This window comes from Mesoplodon bidens (assembly GCF_964165515.1).
Source record: "Mesoplodon bidens genome assembly, chromosome: 2".
NCBI classification, from domain to species: domain Eukaryota; kingdom Metazoa; phylum Chordata; class Mammalia; order Artiodactyla; family Ziphiidae; genus Mesoplodon; species Mesoplodon bidens.
The window spans coordinates 1,386,047-1,404,107 of record NC_138177.1 but is presented as its reverse complement, the minus strand read 5'-3'; the positions used below and the strand labels follow the sequence as shown (position 1 = coordinate 1,404,107).

Genomic DNA, 18,061 nt, shown 5'->3' with positions numbered 1-18,061 from the left:
CCCAGGAGTGACTCCTGTCCCTGAGCCCCCCCACCCCCCGGCGTGAGCCTGCCCCCAGCAGCTCGCGGGTCGCTCACTCCAACTGCTGACTTGCATCCAGAGCTGGGTCTGGGGTGCAGGAAGCCAGGAAGACCCCGCTGAGCCCTTGCTGAGACTGGGAGTAACTGCTTCTCCCTGAGTCTCGGGCTCCTTCTCAGGATCACCCTCCCCAGGGGTTGAGGATCGCCCCTCCCACATCGGTCAGAAGGTGGAATGGGGCGCTCAGAGTTGTCAGCTGGAGAAGCGGCTCTGGGAGGGCCAAGGGCGCCCGAACTGTCCCCCTCCTCACTGCTCCCTTTCCCCACCTGGCCTTCACGCACTGGGGTGCACTGTCCCCCTGCAGCCGCTCCCCAGTCCCAGAGCTGTGAGCCCCAGGGTCCGGAGTCCCCCAGAGGGGCAGGTGTACCGGGAATTCCCACAGGCACTTGTCCTGCCGCACCTGCTCGCCCGGGGGTCAAAGGCTGCCACCCGATAAAAGCCCCGAGGCAGGGGTCACGCCTGCCACGTCCTGCTCCCCTCCCCGCCTTCCTCTCCACTCCTCTCTGGAGAAGCCCTGATCCCGGCACCCCACGCACAGCCCTCAGATCCTGGGCCAGCCCGGGGGGCTTCCATTCCGCGTGTCCCTGGCTGTGTAGGGGAGACAGACACAGAGAGCTGGGATCCGCGCAGAGGACGCTGCAGAGAGCCCAGCTGGGAGGGCTGGTGGGAGGTGCGGAGCAGCTCTGGGCGCCCCCCAGACACCCAGCCCCCACCCGACCCAGTTTCCTGACACCTCTGGGTGCCGGCTGGTGCAGGGGACTTTCCCATACTTTTCAAGCCCCTGGCTGAAGGACCCGCGAGTAGGCTGGCCCAGCCGCCCTGGGACTCCCGGGAGGAGCCCTGCTCTTTGCCGGGTTGCTGGGACTCAGGCCCCTGTAGGAGGACTTCAGGACAGAGCAGAGTCCTCTCCCTCCCAAGCCCAGAGCCAGCGAAATGGACGTGTGTTCCCCAACATGGCCTTTCTCTCCAGAGGCCTTCCTGCTCCCGCCCCACCCGGCGCCTGCTGCCTTGATGTCCCTGGATGCCACACGTGCACGTGCACCCGGGCAGGTGTGTGCACCCTCGTGGCTCATGAGTGTTGCCTGCGTACACTGTCAGGCCACATACATGGCCAGGCTGCTGGCACGCACACCCCCTCACCCCACACAACAACCTGGTCAGAGGGACCCAGGCCTATCCCCTCCCTGGAGACCTTTCCCGGGGCGTGGGAGATGCCCAAGGCCAGGCTTCAGCAGTGGGAGCAGAAGGGGTGCCAGAAGAGGGAGGGCTACCAGGCAGCAGCGGGGGAGCCAGGAGGCCTGGACCTGTCCCCTGCCCACCGCTGCCTCTGGCTGGCTCTCTCCAGAAGGAATCAGTAAGGTGCTCAAGGGCTCTCTAGGTGGAGGATGTGGCTTTGTCTGTGGGAGTGGCTGCTGGGAGGAGACACAGCCCTTGTGGTACTTCTTTGCTGAATGGAGAGGCTTGGGTTGGGGAGACTGCTTCTATCGTCAGAACCTTCCTGCACCCTCTCCAGACCACCCCTGCCCCCCAGCCCAAGGCTGCCCCAGTCTGGCTGGGGGTTGACAGGTGTGCCCCTACGGCCAGGTGCCTCAGCCAGGCCCTGTCCATAGGACTAGCTGTGGGGTCTGTGCTGTCCCCAACGGGACCCCCTTTTCTGGGAAGTCTTGGGTACAGTCTGAGACCTCACCCCTTACCTAAAGCCATGCCCTGCTGTACCTCTTCTACTTAGATTCCGAATTAGGGTGTTTCCACCCCACTTCTCCAGCCTCTGCAGGTCCACCAAAGTGAGGTGCCCAGGTGAGGGGGAGGGCCAAAGGTGCGTTTCCCCCTCCTCTTGGCCAGACTGGCCCCAGATCAGTTTCCCTAGTTGTTCCCCACCCCCAGCCCTTTTGAAAGAGCACGTGTGCACTCGCGTGCGCACATACACAAACACGCGCGCCGCGCGGCCTGGAAAGTCTGATGGGGCTGCAGTGCTGAGTTTCCAGGCCCCCATCCAGAGGCCGGTGGGCGGCTCTGAGGTTTGGGGCTGGGCAGAGCTGGGACGGGCAGGCAGCCCCCAGCTCTGGCCGGGGCTGGTCCCTGTGCAGGCCCACGCTCCCTGCCAGACGGCCTGAGAGAAGCGTCCTCAGGAAACCAGTTAGCTGTTCAGACTTTATGTACCTGCCTGTTTGCTGGGCGTCCGCCTCCCCACCTTCGAGGCTGCTCCGGGGCCCAGAGCCGCTTCCTTTCCTCTGTCTCCCTTTCCTCCTTTCCCCGTGTCAGCTGCCTTGGGGTGGCAGCTCCGGGGGAGCGCTTCCAGGTGAGTCGTTGGCTCCAGGCTGCGGGGGGCCTGACCTCGGGAAGGCTGCCGGGGCCTTCGCAGCGCCTGCGGCCAGATGGGGGCGGGAGGGGGAGGGGGCGGGGTCTAGGTAGAGGGGGTGGGCGGGGGAGGGTTCTAGGTAGAGGGAGCGGGGTCTAGGTAGAGGGGGCGGGGCGGGGAGGGGAAGAGGAGGGTCTAAGTAGAGGGGGTGGGACGGGGAGGGTTCTAGGTAGAGGGAGCGGGGTCTAGGTAGAGGGGGAGGGGAGGGGGAGGGGGAGGGGTCTAGGTAGAGGGGGCGGGGTGGGGAGAGGAAGAGGAGGGTCTAGGTAGAGGGGGCGGGGTGGGGAGAGGAAGAGGAGGGTCTAGGTAGAGGGGGTGGGACGGGGGAGGGTTCTAGGTAGAGGGAGCGGGGTCTAGGTAGAGGGGGAGGGGCGGGGGAGGGGGAGGGGTCTAGGTAGAGGGTGCAGGGCGGGGGCGGGGCAGGGGTCTAGGTAGAGGGGGCGAGGCGGGGGCTGGGGGCAGGGAGGCAAGCACGCATCCTAGGGGGCCGGGAGCAGGAGCTGGAGGTCCCAGGTTCAAGCCCAGCTCCCCTCCTCACACTGGGGCCTGGGCTCTTCCCTCCCTGGATATTTCTTCCTTATCTGGGGGGCAAGGGCGTGAAACCAGAGGGCTCCTCTAGACCTACCATCACTGGACTCAAGGCCTTTGGGACGGATGTATATGTCCACAAGCGACGCACACTCATAGCTGGTCCATCCACCCAGCACCCAGCCACACACACCCCCACCACGTCACCAGGACCCCTACGCACAGGAACACAAAGGCCCGGTCCACCTCCGCAAGTGGAGGGTCAGACACCCCCTCCTCTCCCGGGGGGCGGGGCGTCGGGGACCCAGCTGTCTCTGCCCACCCACAAGGCCGTCTCTTCTCTGGGTCTGAGTCTCGAGGGACAGTTTCCTGCCGGGAAAGCCAACAGCTGGAAGAGGGTGGAGCTGGGGGTGCGGGGGGAGGTCAGCTTGCCTGCAGCCTGGGGGCCGCAGCCTTGTGCCCCTGGCGGGGCCCTGCTGGCACAGGGTCTGGGCTGGGGAGGGAGAGCGTCGCTCTTGGCTCTTGGCGGCCTGCTGCCCGCCCACTGACCGAGGGGAGGGTGGGGGTGGACTCCTGCTACCACCCAGCTCTCTCTGCAGACTCGGCCGGGATGGGGCCCCCATTCCTGTGTGCGGTCCTCCTGTGGCTCCCAGGCTTCCTGGCCAAGGTGAGGTGGGCACCGGGGCCGCAGGCGGGTGGGCCCCTGCTCTCCAGGGCATCCAGGCCTCCCTCTGCCCCGTGGCCCCGCGGCTGGTCTGCATTAAGCAGGGCAGGGGAGGCTCCTTCCCACACCCCTGACAGGACAGCAGGATAGTCTGCTCCTGGTCCCAGGGCCTCTGCAGCTCGGTGTCCTGCGGTGATCGGCCACATCTGGGGAAGCCAGACGAGAGGACAGCCTTTTCTCTGGTCCTGGCTGGAGCCCAGAGCCTCTGCCCATCTCTTCCCACACCCTTGCCCCCGCCCTACAGGAAGACAAGTGCCACTCCCTGGAAGGGGGTCCGCTCGGGGAGAGTGGGGGTAGGTGCCTTCCATGGGGAGGGGCCGAGCAGGACGTGGCTGCCCTGGAGGGTTGGCAGGGGGCAAAGCGGCCAGAGATGGTGAGGTCTCTGAGGACCACGCCTGCTGCAGTGACCCGTCAGGAGCACTAGAAGCAGAGGTGATGCCCCGGCCCTGAACTTGGTGCCTCTCTCTGCCTCTGATGCAGCCCTGTTGACGGTCCAAGACCTGCAGCTCCGTAGCTCGGGGAGCCCATCCCACCTGGAGGCCTTGTGGGGCGCTGCCGCCGGCGGGCAGAATGGCTACCAGATTCTCCTCTACCGCCTGGAGTCCCAGACATTGGCTCACAATGTCTCCGCGTCCCCGGGCACCCTGTCTGACAATTTTAGTGACCTCTTACCCAGCAGCGAGTACGTTCTGGAGGTTCCCACCTGGGCTGCCAACCTCCAAGCGAAGACCAGCATCCATCAGTGGACAGGTAAGGCCAGCGCTCGGCAAGGCCCCAGGTGGCGGCCAGTCTGGGAGTGGGGGGCCATCCAGAGCCGCGTCCCGTGACTGGGCTCCTGGGCTGCTGCTGCCGGGGTGGTGCCCGGGCCCCGCGTCGGGCCCTCTCTCCAGCCCGGCTGTTCTCTCCCCACCCTTTCTCCAGCGCCTGTGCCTCCAGCTCAGCTGGCGCTGCATGCCCCGGGTGCCAGTGCCCTGCAGACCTCCTGGAATGGCTCTGGGGGTGCCACCTGGCTGCGCCTCGTGCTCACAGACCTCCTTGGCGGCTCCAAGCTGACAGCGGGGGTCACATGGGACATCTCCAGTCACACCTTCCCTCGCCTCTCTCCGGGAACCCCCTATGAGCTGACACTCAGCGCTGTTGCCGGGCCCCATCTGGCGGCGGGGCCCAACGCCACCGAGTGGACCCGTGCGTGCTGGGTGGGTAAGGGGTCGCCGCAGAGGCTCTTCAGTCAAGCAGGCAGGAGCCAGCTGGTGGGGTGGGCTTTCAGGAGTCTTGCAGGGAAGGGGTGAGGCCTGCCTGGAGGGGCTGCCCTCCTGCAGGCTGGTGGCAGGAGCCCCCCCGCCCCCCCCTCAGACGATGACGGTGGTGACACTTATCAGCACCAGCAGCTTCCATGTGCCAGCCCCGTGCCAGGCACTTCTGTGTGTCACCTCATTTATCCCCCAAAACAGCCCCTTAAGTTGTTTTATCTCCGTACGGTGGAGGGACCGAGGTTCAGAGAGAGAAGGACCAGGTCCTGAGCCTTAGGAGTGTCCAGCTAGGCTGAGCCCGCCGGGACTTTGCTGCACTTTTGCTCAGGGAAGTGCTGTCTCGCTGCCACTCACTGGCTGTGGGTCTCGGGCAAAGTGCTCACCCTCTCTGTGCTTCAGCCTCTGTATCTTTAAAGCAGGATGATGATGGGACTTCCCTGGTGGCGCAGTGGTTAAGAATCTGCCTGCCAATGCAGGGGACACGGGTTCAAGCCCTGGTCTGGGAAGACCCCACATGCCGTGGAGCAACTAAGCCCATGCGCCACAACTACCGAGCCTGCACTCTAGAGCCCGCGAGCCACAACTACTGAGCCTGTGTGCCACAACTACTGAAGCCCGCACACCTAGAGGCTGTGCTCCTCAACAAGAGAAGCCACCGCAGTGAGAAGCCCATGCACCACAACGAAGAGTAGCCCCCACTCACTCCAACTGGAGAAAGCTTGTGCGCAGCAAGGAAGATCCAACCAGCCAAAAAAAAAAAAAAAAGCAGGATGATGACGGCAGCGGCAGTGTTGTGAGGAGGAGTGTGAGGTCTGGCACCGGATGTGTTATCATTTGTTACCACGTCCTCGGCCGGGTCCCAGGACTCACCCAGAATATGGCTCAGGGTCACTGCCAGCGTCTGGATGAGGCCTGGTCCAGGGTGTGCAGGAAGAAGCTGACACGGGGGTCCAGGACCTTCTGCACATGTGTCTCCCTTCCCCGCAGATCCCTCAGTCCCCCTGGACCTGGTACTCGCTCCCCGGCCCCCAGAGCTCTGGGTCACCTGGAAGGCAGGGCCGGGGGCCTGGGATGGCTACCTGCTCAGGCTAAGTGGGCTGGTGGAGAAGACCATCATGCTGGGCCCCGGGGCCCTTAATGCCACGTTCCTAGGGCCCCTGCCCGCTGGACACTACGCTCTAGAGCTGAGGGTTCTGGCCAGGCCCTATGAGGCCTGGACCCAGGCCAGTGCCTGGCTAGATGGTGAGTCTGCGCTGGCGGGGTACAGGCTGGGGTCCTGCCCAGGGGCACCTGCATCAGGAGACATGTGAGTCCTCACTCTCCAGGGACCACACCCCCTCCAGATGCTGCAGCCCAGCGCCGGAAAGGCAATGGTACTGAGCTGCCCCTGGATGGGCTGGAGGCCAGCAGGGAGCCTGGGACCCAGGTACTGCCCTACACCCAGGGAGCCCCCAGCCTCCTCAGAAACATCGCTGGGCCACCTGGTGCCACCCAGGTCACTCTCCAGGGACCTGGGGCCCACTGCCAGGGGACAGTGGACACTGTCCCCTCTCTGGGCAACACCACCCTGAGCCCCACAAGTCACATAGGTGAGTGCCAGCCACCGCGGACCCTGGTCTGGGGCTGGGGGGCTTTGCCTTGGGGTGGAGATCTGGGTGGGCACATCACAGCGCCACAGACATTGCAGGGCCCCAAACTGCTCCTCTCTCCAGGGCCCCTGGCACCACAGTCACTGGAGGTCGTCGGCAGGGGCAGCCCCTCTGACTTGACCGTTGGCTGGGCCCCAGCACCAGGGCAGCGGGAAGGCTACAGGGTCAGCTGGCGCCAGGAGGGCAGCCAAGGTTCGCTGGGCGGTCTTGTTGCCTTGGGCCCCGATGATTCCAGCCTGACGCTGAGGGACCTAGTGCCTGGCTCCTGCTACACCATGTGGGTGTGGGCGTGAGCAAGGAACCTCAGCTGCAGCATCCAGAGCACCAGTGCCTGCACCCGTGAGTTCCTGGCTGCGGGCCCTGGGGGGGGCGGCCTGGGCGGTGGTGGTGGGGACCAACGTCCTTCACGCGCTGCCCTCTGTGTGCCGTGTTCCTGACTCAGAAGCCATGCGTCCATCTGAGGTGGGGCCGCTCATGAATCTGTTTGCAAGCATTCCCCACCTCCTGCCATCTGGTCAGCCATCCATCCCTCCATCCTTCCAACAAATATTTAATGAATGCCTCCCATTTCTAGGTATGGGGTTAGGTGCTAAAGCTAACAATTATGAAGAAGACCATCTAGAAAGGAAGGCTGACAAGTAAGCAGATGGTTTATGTGTCTGTTAAAGTAATGCGATTGGTTCATACATCACAGTGTAAACGTAGATGCACAGAGAAGAATATGCACGATGTATTTGAACCATGTGACGCTCTGTTCCCACGGGTTAAAACTGAGGACTCTGGGGAATTCTATGTGGTTCTGGCTAATCTTTCAGGGCTTACAGAAGAGCCACCTTAAGGAGTCAGGGAAGGGTTCCCAGAGGAAGGAGGTGGGCCAAGAAGCATGTGCGTCTGAGTAGAGTGGGCAGAGAGGGGCCTTACCAAGGGGCAAGTGTGGACCCAGGCCCTCAGGTTGGGGAGAGAGAGAGAGAGGGAGGGAGAGAAAGAGAGAGAGAGAGAGAGGAAGAGAGACAGAGAGAGATTGGAGGGTGGGATGAGCTCTCAGGGGCAAAACGTCAGTGGCTGAGCTGGAGGCCCGTGTTCCGGGTGTGAGACACAGGCGCTGGGTGCTGGTGGGGACCAGGTGGACCAGGCGTCACCCTCCAGGAGCTGATGGTCTGGGAAGTAGGTGGGGCGCAGGCGTCAGGGTGGAGACCGTGTCACCCAAGAGGTTTTCCTGGGAGGGAAGGAAGGAGCGGGCTGGAGCCTGGGGGCTAGCTGTGCCTGGAGACCGGCGAGCAGGACGCAGACGATGTGGCAGGAGGGCCGGGCGCTGGGTTGTTCCAAATCCGTTTCTTCCTGTCCTGCAGTCCCTGCGCCTCCCACCAACCTGAGCCTGGGCCTGGCTGCCCAGCCCCCTGCCCTGTGGGCTGTCTGCAGCACCCCCGTTGGGGGCGGGGACGGCTTCCTCCTGCGGCTGTACCGCCTGAGCCCCCTGACTCTGGAGGGTGAGGAGACCCCGGCCCCTGAGGCACAGAACTTCTCCTGGGCCCAGCTGGCTCCGGGCACCGAGTTCCTGGCGTGGCTGGCCACCCTGCGGGGGCCGGACAAGAGCAGCAGCACCAGTGCCACAGGCTGGACACGTGAGTGCCCTCCGCGTGGCCCCGCCTCACAGGTTCCCCTTGCTCAGTGGGTCCCAGGGGCTGCACGGCCCCTGACCTCCCTGTGGTCCGTGAGCAGGCCGCTGGGTTGACTATGGTTGCTCCCTCGGACACCAGGACACCCCTCGCCCTGGCCGAGAGTCCCCGGGGCTTGGCCCTTGTGGCACCAGGAAGGCGGGCAGAACGTGGGCTTTGCTCCCGTGCGGTGGCACACGGGCTGCTCCCTCGAGCTCTCTCACGACCAGTGGCGGGGAGGTGGGGACTGGGTGGACCAGAGGACCAGCTGCCAGGCCCCCCGGGCCCCTTGCTCGGTGTTCTCTCACTTAAACAACATCCGGGAGGCCTCCATCTCACGGAGGAGAAAGCCAAACCAGTCTTCAGTGGGGCGTCGGGGCTCACGTGTGGGCAGTGTGGCCCAGGGTCCACGCTCCTGGCCACGTACCAACCCCAGAGGGGGGGGTTGGGGGGCCCCAGGAAGGGTCACAGTTCCTGAAGTACAGGACGGGTCACACGGTGAGGCCCGGAGGCCCAGAGCCACGAGGCTGGGCCAGGAAGCCCCTCCCAGAGGCCCGATGCCTGCTCGGTGGAGCTGGGCAACAGTGGGGTCTCCTTGCCCAGCGGCATCCTTCTCCAGTGTGGTGGCCCCCACTGCCCGCCCTGCCCTCCCAACCTCTCCCAGGACCCTGAGACCTCTGACCGGCCTGGGAGGAGTGGGAAAGCTCCGGCCAGGGGCTCTAACTGGCTCAGACCCGCATCCGGCCTGTGCCTCTTTGAGCCTCAGTTTACAAAGGAGGGGTCCACCAGGTGACCCCAGGCCCTGGGCCCAAGGGGAGGGTGGAGGGGCCCCGCCTGGACCCCAGACACTGCCTGCCCTTTAACCTATCCACCCACTTGGGGGGCTTTCAAAGCTGGGGCTGGGCCTGGGCAAAGGCTCTGCGTGTAACCCCCTCGCTGGCCTGTCTGGCTGGGAGACTGGTGATCGATGTGCTCACTCGGCATGGCCGGTGCTCGTGCTCTGCTGTCTGGGAAAGCCGGGAGGTGGTCTGCCTCCCGGGTAGAATCTCCTCTCACTGGTCACCTGAACCGGTGTTTCCTGACTGGGCCAAGCGTGGAGGGCCAAGTGGGGCCCTTTCGGGAGGAAGGAGCCATGATCGGGGCTGTGCTCTTCCCCCTGCGCTAGAGCTGCCCTCAGCAAGTCCCCAGTCCCCTCATGGGGGCCTAAACCGCAGGCGTTCCGAGGCCACAGGTCTGAGACCCAGGCCGGCAGAGTCCTCAGCAAGTGGACGGCTGTCCCTCAGTGTCTGCGTTCCAGTCCCCTCTGGGTCAGGGCCCACAGCAATGACGTCTTTTTACCTTCATCACCTCTTTAGGGACCGAATCTCTAAATACAGTCACACTCTGAGGTCCTGAGGGTCTGGACTTCAACTTGAATTTGGGGGGACACAGTTCAGGCCATGACACCTCCCTTCTCTCCCCCCGACCCTGTTGTCCCCACAGCCCCCCTCGCCCCCCCTCTGGTAAGTGTGGCCAGTGAAGGCCCCACCCAGCCCCGGGCGCCCTGGGTCCACATGCCGTGGGGCCGGGACGGCTACCGGGGGAACCTGTACCAGGCAAGCGTCCCAGTGGGCTCCAGCCCCGTGGGGGCCCAGGTGGACGGTGCCAGTTTCTCGGCTCTGACTCCGGGCACTGAGTACGAGGTGCAGGTGGTCGCACAGGCCGGGCCCCTCCGTGTGGCAACAGCCAGCGCCTCCGGCTGGACCTGTGAGTGGCGTTGGAATGGCCGGGGAAGGAGCAGCGGGCAGGGCCGCCCCTGGACCCCTGCTCCCTCCCTCGGTGGCACTGCTGCCCCCCAGTCCCCCATCCCCCCGGCACCCCGAGGGCCCTGCGTGGGGTCCCAGGCCTCCTGCCCTCCCCCCCACAGCCACCTGTCCGGTGGTGGCACAGCAGCTGGCAGCAGGAGGGCACGCCCACCGCGTCTTCCAGGCCAGCACCTCCGGGGATGCCCTCCGGCCGTCCCGCCTGGAGCCCGCCACGTCCTGCCGCCGCAGCCTCTCCGCGCGGGGCGGGAACGGCCTGTGGAGCCGGGCGGTCACCGTGGTGTGCGCCACTGCTGCCGAGGGTAGGTGCCCCCTTGGCCTCGGGCCCCGCTCCCTCAGTCTTGCTCCCCCGTCACCCCCAGCCCCGGCCCGGACCCTGACCCAACGCCACACTCGTTTGACACGCCCCTGCGGGGCTTGTGCCCAGCACCCAGCCCAGTTTGGATTCTGTGCATCCAATCAGCTGCCATTGCAGGCATGGCCCTGCCCTTGCGGGCTGCTGTCAGGGCCTCACTGTCCCCCTCCGCCCCCAGCCTGGCATCCCCCCACCCCCGAGCTGGCCGAGGCCCCCCAGCTGGAGCCTGAGATGGGGATGGGTGTGCTGATATCCCAGGGCATGTTTGGTGAGGACGACGGGCAGATCCAGTGCTGTGGCGTCATCGCCACCACTAACGTGCCCCAGGAGGCGGGGGGGACCGTGGCTACTGCCTGGCAGGGGTGGCGAGGGGCCCAGGTGCTGACACGGGTGAGATGAAATGTCTGAGGCTGGCGGGAGTCTTGGCGCAGGAAAGGGGACTGGGACGTTCTGGCGGAAGGGACTGGTATGCTAAGGGGGGCGGGCACGTCTAGAACACGGGCAAGGCCTCTGGCGGGGAGAGGCCCCACCCCACCGCCCATGTGCCCCGCCCCCTCCCTGTTCCTCTCCTAGTGGCACGGCCTCCCCGTGAAGCCATCAACCACACCTGCTACGACCACCACCACGGGGGACGGGACTCCTACCTGGCCATCCTGCTCCCCAGCCCCTTCTATCTGGGGCCCTGGGCCGTGCCGACGTCCTGGATGGTACCTGTGGGTACAGAGGACTGCAGCTAGACCCAGGACGTTTGTAATGGGCAGCTCAAGCCGGGTTCCCTCTATCGGTGAGGGCCAAGGCCGAAGGGAGGGGGAGACACGGAAAGTTTCATCGATGGGTTGTTTACACCTGTGTCAACAAAAGAGCTGGACTGACTCACAGAGAGAAAGCGTGTGCTGGTCCAGGAGGGTCAGTAGAGTTATTCTGACTGGGCTTCCTGGTAGGCAAGGCAAAAAAGGGAATGCCCCAGGCTGCCTCCCAGGCCCTGTCACCCTCTGCAGGTCAGAGAAGAACCTGTGCTTCCAGCAGCTGGTGGCTTACAACCTGCGGTGAGTGGGTGGCCCCTGTGGGGTGGGGCAGGCGGCCCGCCCTCCACAGGCTCGGTGATGCCGGGGTGATGACGGGGTCTCCCCGGGACTGCGTCCCTCGCCCCGCCAGCTGAGCCTGCCCTCAGCCGCTGTCACACCCTCGTCACCCTGCTCCCAGGGGCCCCCGGCTCCTCCCGGGCCCTCAGCCTCTGCCTCCAGACTCCCGTCCTCTCGGTCCCTGACTGACCACCTGGACGGTTGCAGGCCAAGCCGCTTCCTTCTCCTTCTTTCTCTCCAATGTCGGATTTTGCAATCTACCCTCTATCGCTTCTGTTCCTCCTTCTCTCAGCCGCACCCTGAGCGGCGCTGCGAGCAGCTGTGCCCAGAGCCATCCTCAGGATCTGGGGGCGGGGCCTCAGAGACTCATGCCCACCTCCTCCGAGTGTGGTCCTGTTTGCCCTGCCCCCTCTCTCTGGCCCCTACCAGCGCCCAGGGCAGGACTCTGCACACCAGGGCCGCCGCCTACTCATCCCTCTTCCCCCAGGTGGACCCACTGGCCCATCCCTGCCCACAGCTTCCGACAGGGCTACAAGGCCAAGGGCGCCCGTGCCCACCAGGCTTTCTTTCAGGATTTCCAGGTGAGGCCTCTGCCGCCCCCAGGCTCTGGGGGACCCCAGCTGTGCACGACCCCGCCCCCGGTGTGGGGGTGACATGGGTCTGCTTCAGCCCCTGTCTCTGCAGGAGCTGAAGGAGGTGGGCAAGGGGCAGCCTAGGCTGGAGGCCGAGCACCCTGCTGACACCGCGGAGAACCGCTACCCTCTCGTGCTGCCCTGTGAGCACGGCGGGCAGGGGTGTGCGGGGCCAGAGCTCAGCCCGGAGGAGGGGCTGCATGTGCCCGCCCTGAATGCACGGCTTTTAGCGTCTGCAGAGGACCACTGCCGGGTCGGGCTGACCCCGCTGGACGGAGAGCCTCACTCTGGTTACGTCACCGCCAGCTTCATCCCAGTAGAGCCACCTGCGTGCTGGCTGCGGCGTCCACTCGGGAGGGGCCCGGTTTGCAGGACACGCTGTCCAGCCCTAGCCGTCCACGAAGACCGCCAGCTTGTGTGTCTTGTGTGTTGGTCACTGTGCTGGGACCGCAGGAGTCAGGGCTGGGCTACGCGGATTCCCACCTTCACAGGAGCAGGAATTGTATGTGTGTGTGTGTGTGTGTGTGTGTGTGTGTGTGTGAGAGAGACACCTGCCACGCGGCATGACAAGTGCTGTAATAAGGGCACACATGTGGTGCTCAGAGCACGTGAAGAAAGAACGTTTAGTCCACCTAGGAATCAAGAAAGGCTTCCTGGACGAGGGGGCATTTGGTCTCTTGAAGGATGAGCAGAATCCTGATAAGTGATGAAAGAGGGGCAGACACTGCAGCTGGACAGACCCAGAGAAGAGCCGGGCGGGACATGTGGACAGAGTGGGGCGGGATCATCGGGTGGAGGCAGGAGAGGCAGATGGGGCTGTTGGAGGAGGGACTGAGTGCTGGCCTGGGGGAGCTGGGTGGGCAGTGGAGCCCTGGGAGAAACGAAGGTGATGTGGGTCGGGTGGTGAGGGGGTGGCCTGGGAGGCTACTTCGGGGCCATCAGTGTCTTGTCATCGTCCCATCAAGGTGGGGCTGTCTCCAAGTCACCCTCCTGATTTGGGTCCTTGGTGCACGTGTGTTCACATGTGTGCACACGTATCAGCCTGTGCACGAAGTCCTCACTCCCAGAGATCACCCGTGGGATGCATGGCTGTGTGCTGGGGCCCCAGTTAACGTGATCCTGCCCACCGCCAGGGCTACACCCGCCCGCAGGAGTTCATCACCACCCAGGGGCCTCTGAAGAAGACCCTGGAGGACTGCTGGCGGCTGGTGTGGGACCAGCAGATGGGCATGGAGAGTGGGCGGGTGAGCATGCCACAGCCCCCGGGGTGGCCACCAGGTGGCAGGCTCTCCCCACAGGACCAGCTGTGGGTCTGGGAGGCCGGGTGAAGTCTGGGGGTTGGTGGGGTCCCCAGGCCACCCAGGATGGGGCAGGGAAGGAGACCAGGAACCCAGGCTCCCAGCTGGACTCGCCTCCATTGCCTCTGCTGTTTCTCACCGAGACCACCCTCTCCTGCTCCGGGCCCAGTCTGTGTTCTTGCTTTAAACATGCCTGTGCCCTGCTCCGTGTGGGGCCCTGGGACAGCACCTTTGAGTCCCTCCAGCTGGAGCCAGGCCAGGTGGTCCTAAGTAAGGCCATGCAGTTTGCACAGGAGCCCGGCAGCTGCCTGGAAGTCCCAGGGGTCACATAGAGGTCTGGGGGTGGAGATGCTGGGGCCGGGCCGGGGGAGAGAGGCTTCCGGACAAGCAGGGTGGCAGAGACAGATGGATGGGTGGGAGGTGCTGATACAGCAGGGGTGGCAGTGATGGGGGTGCCCACACCTACCCCCCAACCCCGCTCTGACCCTCTGGCCCTAGGTGCTATGTGAGTACTACTGGCCAGCCGACTCCACCCCTGTCACCCACGGTCACATCACCGTCCACCTCCTGGCCGAGGAGCCCAAGGACAAGTGGACCACACGGGACTTCCAGCTGCAGCACGTGCGTGCCCGCGAGCGGGGGGCGTGACTCCTTGGAAGGTCGGCTCACCTCCTGGGCCCCTGGCCTCCCCCTTGCCCAGGAGGTTGGAGGTTAGGGAAGGGTAGGGAAGCACAGGGAAGGCTAAGGGTCATCCGAAGCTGGGGGAGAAGGGACGGTTTCTGCCCTGCTCTGCGCTCGGCTCAGGGCCCCCGCTCACCCCAGACCCCTGGGCCCCATCCGCCTTCCCAGGCTGTGACCTCGTGGGGCAGCAGTGCCCCCCTCCCCCTTGGGCCCCCTGCAGGCAGACTCCCCGGGAGGCTGGAGGAGCTAAGGGGAGCATCCCAGTGTGGGGGGCACCACCCCGCCCTCAAGATCTGGTGACAGAATGAGGGCTGAGCCGAGGACAGTGGGTTTGGGGGGACGGAGAAGCAGCTGCAGTTCACCACCCGGCCAGACCACAGCGTCCCCGAGACACCCAGCTCCCTGCTGGCCTTTGTGGACCCCGTTCGGGAGAGGAGCGGGCCGCCCCGGGAGCAGGGCCCGCCCTGGTGCAGGCAGGCGGGGCAGGCGGCGGGTGGCGGGGGGTGGGCTGGGGAAGGGCCCCGCTTCACAGCCCTGGGCCCTCTGACCTGCAGTGCAGGCGTGGGCCGCTCGGGCACCTTTATGACCCTGTCAGGGCTGCTGCAGCAGCTGGAGGAGGAGGATACAGTGGACGTACTCCACATGGTGTGCTCGCTGCACCTGCACCGGCCCCTCATGATCCAGACCCCAGTGAGGGCAAGGCGGGTGGGCTGCGGACCCTGGGAGAGGGTGGAGCAGATGGCCGGGCCACAGGGTCCCCAGGGGCCAGGGAAGGACCCCGGGGGAGGGGCTCGGACACTCACCCTCCTATCGGGGCTTCTGTTTCCCTTTGTGCGGGGGGGTGGGAGGTGGGCGGGCCCCTGCCAGCTCTGACGCCGGGGTAGCGGGGGAGGCCCAGGGGAAGGCTCCCCAAAGCCCCTCCCCTGCCCCGGGCCGTCTGGATGGTCAGGGCCTGGAAGTCTCCCTGCTGGACCACGGTCCCTCAGCTGACCACCTCCCCTCCCCCACCCCCCAGAGCCAGTACGTCTTCCTGCATGGCTGCCTCCTGAGCAGGATCCTGGAAGGGGCCCCCGGCACCTCTGAGTACGTGCAGCTCCCGGAACCTTGCCCGGTGGGAGGCAGGGTCCCCGGCCCTCCCACCAACAGGCTGCCAGCTCTGTCCACGCAGGGCCGAGGAGGCCAAGACCGGGAGCTGGGCAGCCTCCGGCACCCCCAACACAGCCCGCGCCCCGCCCAGGCCGCAGCCCATCCCCGTGAGGAGCTTCCCCCCATGGGCGTGCTCTGGCAATGCTGGCTTCCTGGGGGAGCACAAGGTGGCTGCGGGCCGGGCGGCACGACGACGCGGGGTCCCCTCGTGCCACCACTTCTGCGGCCTGTCTCATGGTGCCCCTCTGCCCGTCACCCTCCCCAGCTTCCGCTCCAGGCCCTCAAGGAGCAGGCCGGCTCTGCGATGCCCTCTCCTGGCATGGGCAGGACAGCACGGCCTCCCGTGAGTGCCAGGGGGCTTGCGGGTGGACCGGGCATCAGGCGTTGGCCAGGCTGGGACCTGCGGCAGCCTCACCCTCACCCTCGTCCCGCAGACAGCTGTTGTCACGGGCGGTCCCCTCTGGCGGAGGATGGCCCTGCTGGAGAGATGCCTGAAGCCTGGCTCTTCCCCGTGAGACCATGCCCTTGGGCCGTTGGTGCTTCCTGGTCTGGGGCTGGGGGGCTGGGGGTCCTAGAGCTGAGACGGGCAGGGGACACGCTGTGCTCTGCAAGGCAGGCCTTCTGGCCACGATCACGTCATGCTGACCGGGGCCCGCAGAGCTCTGGGAGCTGGTGTGGGAGCACGGGGCTTGCGTGCTGGTCTCCCTGTGCTTGCCAGACTCCCGGGAGAAGGTGAGGGAACGGGGGCAGAGTGTGGGATGCCTGGGGGTCGGGGTGGGGGTGTGGTGTGACCAGGGCCTGGGTGGGGATGGGCTGGCCGGCCGAGCAGCCCTGACCCGGTCTGGCCACAAGAGTTCTGGCCCACGGAGTCACAGCCCGTCGCCACAGACGTGGCGACCGTGCACTGGGTGGCTGAGAGCAGTGCTGCAGGCAGGCCCTGCACCCTCCTCAGCGTCACACGTGTAAGCTAGGGCTGTGGGCTGGGGGTGGGCTCCGCGGAGCAGTCCCGGCCCCTCCAGGCACCGGTGCCAGCGTCTTTGCCCAGAGGGGGAGCAGGAAGGAGAGGCCGGTGCAGAGGCTGCAGTTGCCGTGCAGGGAGCCGGGCAGGAGCTCCCCACCATGACCCTGCTGCCCTTACTGACTGCCGGCCAGCGCTGCTCCCGGGGCGTGGAGAAGCCAGGCACGCTGCTCAGCCACCGCAGGTGCCGCTGGGCGGGGCCCCGGAGGAGCAGGCAGAGACCCCGCTGCCCCGCGGCTTGGGGTGCGGGTCCGGACACAGCCCCCTTCTCACCCTGCCCTGACGTCGTCTTTCGGGAATCTGTCCCCAGACGCACACAGGGCCCCGTGCCGTGAAGGGGCCGAGTCGGGGAATAAGGGATGTGGTCAAGCCAGAGGCCGAGTGCGTTCTGTCCATCCATGCCAGGGCCTGGTGGGAGACAGGAGCGGGGCTGGGGGGGCCTGGCGGGTGGCTTTCGCGGGGCAGCCCCCAGCCCCGCCCTCCAGTTTCCCCGTTCCTCAGATCTAGTCTCTAGTGTCTGGCGGGGGGGCCCTGGATTCAGAGCAGGTTACGCGGGGCGAGGGGGCCCTGCCCCCCGCCACCCGGCCTTGCCGTTTCCTGGCGCCGGCGGCAGGCGCCGGGGGCTCGCTGCTGCGTGGCCAGAGCGGCTGGGTTTTCTCTGCCTCCTTCGCTCCACCACAGTGCGGGGGTCTGGGGAGGGAAGACCAGGAGGAGAAGCAGAAAGGAGGGCACGAGTGCTCACCGTGGCGACACCATCAGCCAAGGCCTCACCAGGGCCCATTCGTCCCCTCATCAACCACGAGGCCCTGGACGGCTGGTGCCAGAGGCGGGGCCCCAGCTGCTCCCGGTAGAGGGCCTGGGGGACGCAGAAAGCCTGCACAAACCAGAGCAGGAGGCCCCGAAAGGAGTCAGACCCCGAATTGGGTAGGGGGCAGGGCTCTCCTTGGCCGCCCCGAGCTCCTCGTGAAAGGGGAGGGGTCGGAGGCCGGAAGGGCCCTCACGGCCTGAGGAGCGGAGGCAGGCTTCCCGCTCACCTGGGCCTCCCTGGGCTGGGTCACACCCTCTTCACACGCGTTCCCAGGAGTCGGGGTTGGCCCATGACAACCCTCCAGTAGGCGGGCTGGAGCCTCGCGCTGGGCCCGGGCCCCGCCACTGCTGAGGAGCAGCAGGGCCCCCGCACCAGAGCTGCAAAGGAGCAGGGGGGCCGCAGCAAGTGGGGAGTGAGGCCGGGAACACGGCCGAGCCGGGGGGAGGGGCGGGCAGCGCCCCTCGTGGTCTCTCCGGCCCTCCGTGCACGAGGACCACCCAGGTCTTCCTGGGGGCTCATCTACGTCAGGGCCGAGCCCCACGCCCTGGAGGCCAACGGTCGGTTTCCGCCTTCCTGGTCCAGCCGTGCAGCCCCTGGGGCCTGGGAGGTGAGATCAGTAGCAGAGAACGGGAGCGGGGCGATGAGTGGCCCTCGGGGGTGATGGGGGAGGGGGGCGATGAGTGGCCCTGGGGGGTGATGGTCCTGGATGAACGGCCACACCTGCCCTGAGGCCGCCAGGCTGCCGCTGTACACTCAGGATGGACCGTGCGGGGACAGCAAGGTCAGGAGACGCGGCCGGCTCTCACTCCACCCTGGGCTTGGCCCGGCGCCGGGATGAGCCCAGCTTCAGCCACCGTCTCTCCCCCTCAAGTCTCCCTCCTGGCCCTTCCAGCCTCAGGCTGGCGGAGCTGCAGCTGCCGGACTGGCCTCCAGGTGGCGCCAGACTGCCGACTCAGGCCGGCCGGGACCGCCAGGTGGGCGCGTCCCCCAGCCGGG

The 18,061-nt window shown here is 66.2% G+C and overlaps 1 protein-coding gene across 1 annotated transcript; it reads left to right on the top strand.

Moving 5' to 3' along the window:
* Positions 1-3,575: 3,575 nt before the first annotated feature.
* LOC308612877 (receptor-type tyrosine-protein phosphatase V-like) lies at positions 3,576-16,592 on the top strand (the record flags this gene model as incomplete). The annotated part of the gene is given in 32 exon segments (XM_081225670.1): positions 3,576-3,653; positions 3,655-3,708; positions 3,710-3,743; positions 4,170-4,439; positions 4,611-4,874; positions 5,927-6,181; positions 6,283-6,528; positions 6,652-6,878; positions 6,882-6,927; positions 7,938-8,210; positions 9,726-9,989; positions 10,150-10,347; positions 10,579-10,718; positions 10,967-11,134; positions 11,138-11,184; positions 11,342-11,446; positions 11,970-12,063; positions 12,167-12,256; positions 12,356-12,430; positions 13,248-13,358; positions 13,469-13,726; positions 13,911-14,057; positions 14,442-14,783; positions 15,109-15,176; positions 15,262-15,466; positions 15,469-15,750; positions 15,851-15,886; positions 15,888-15,971; positions 16,085-16,201; positions 16,285-16,342; positions 16,345-16,441; positions 16,568-16,592. Coding segments are annotated over 32 exon segments (4,758 nt in total).
* Between the last annotated feature and the right edge of the window lie 1,469 nt (positions 16,593-18,061).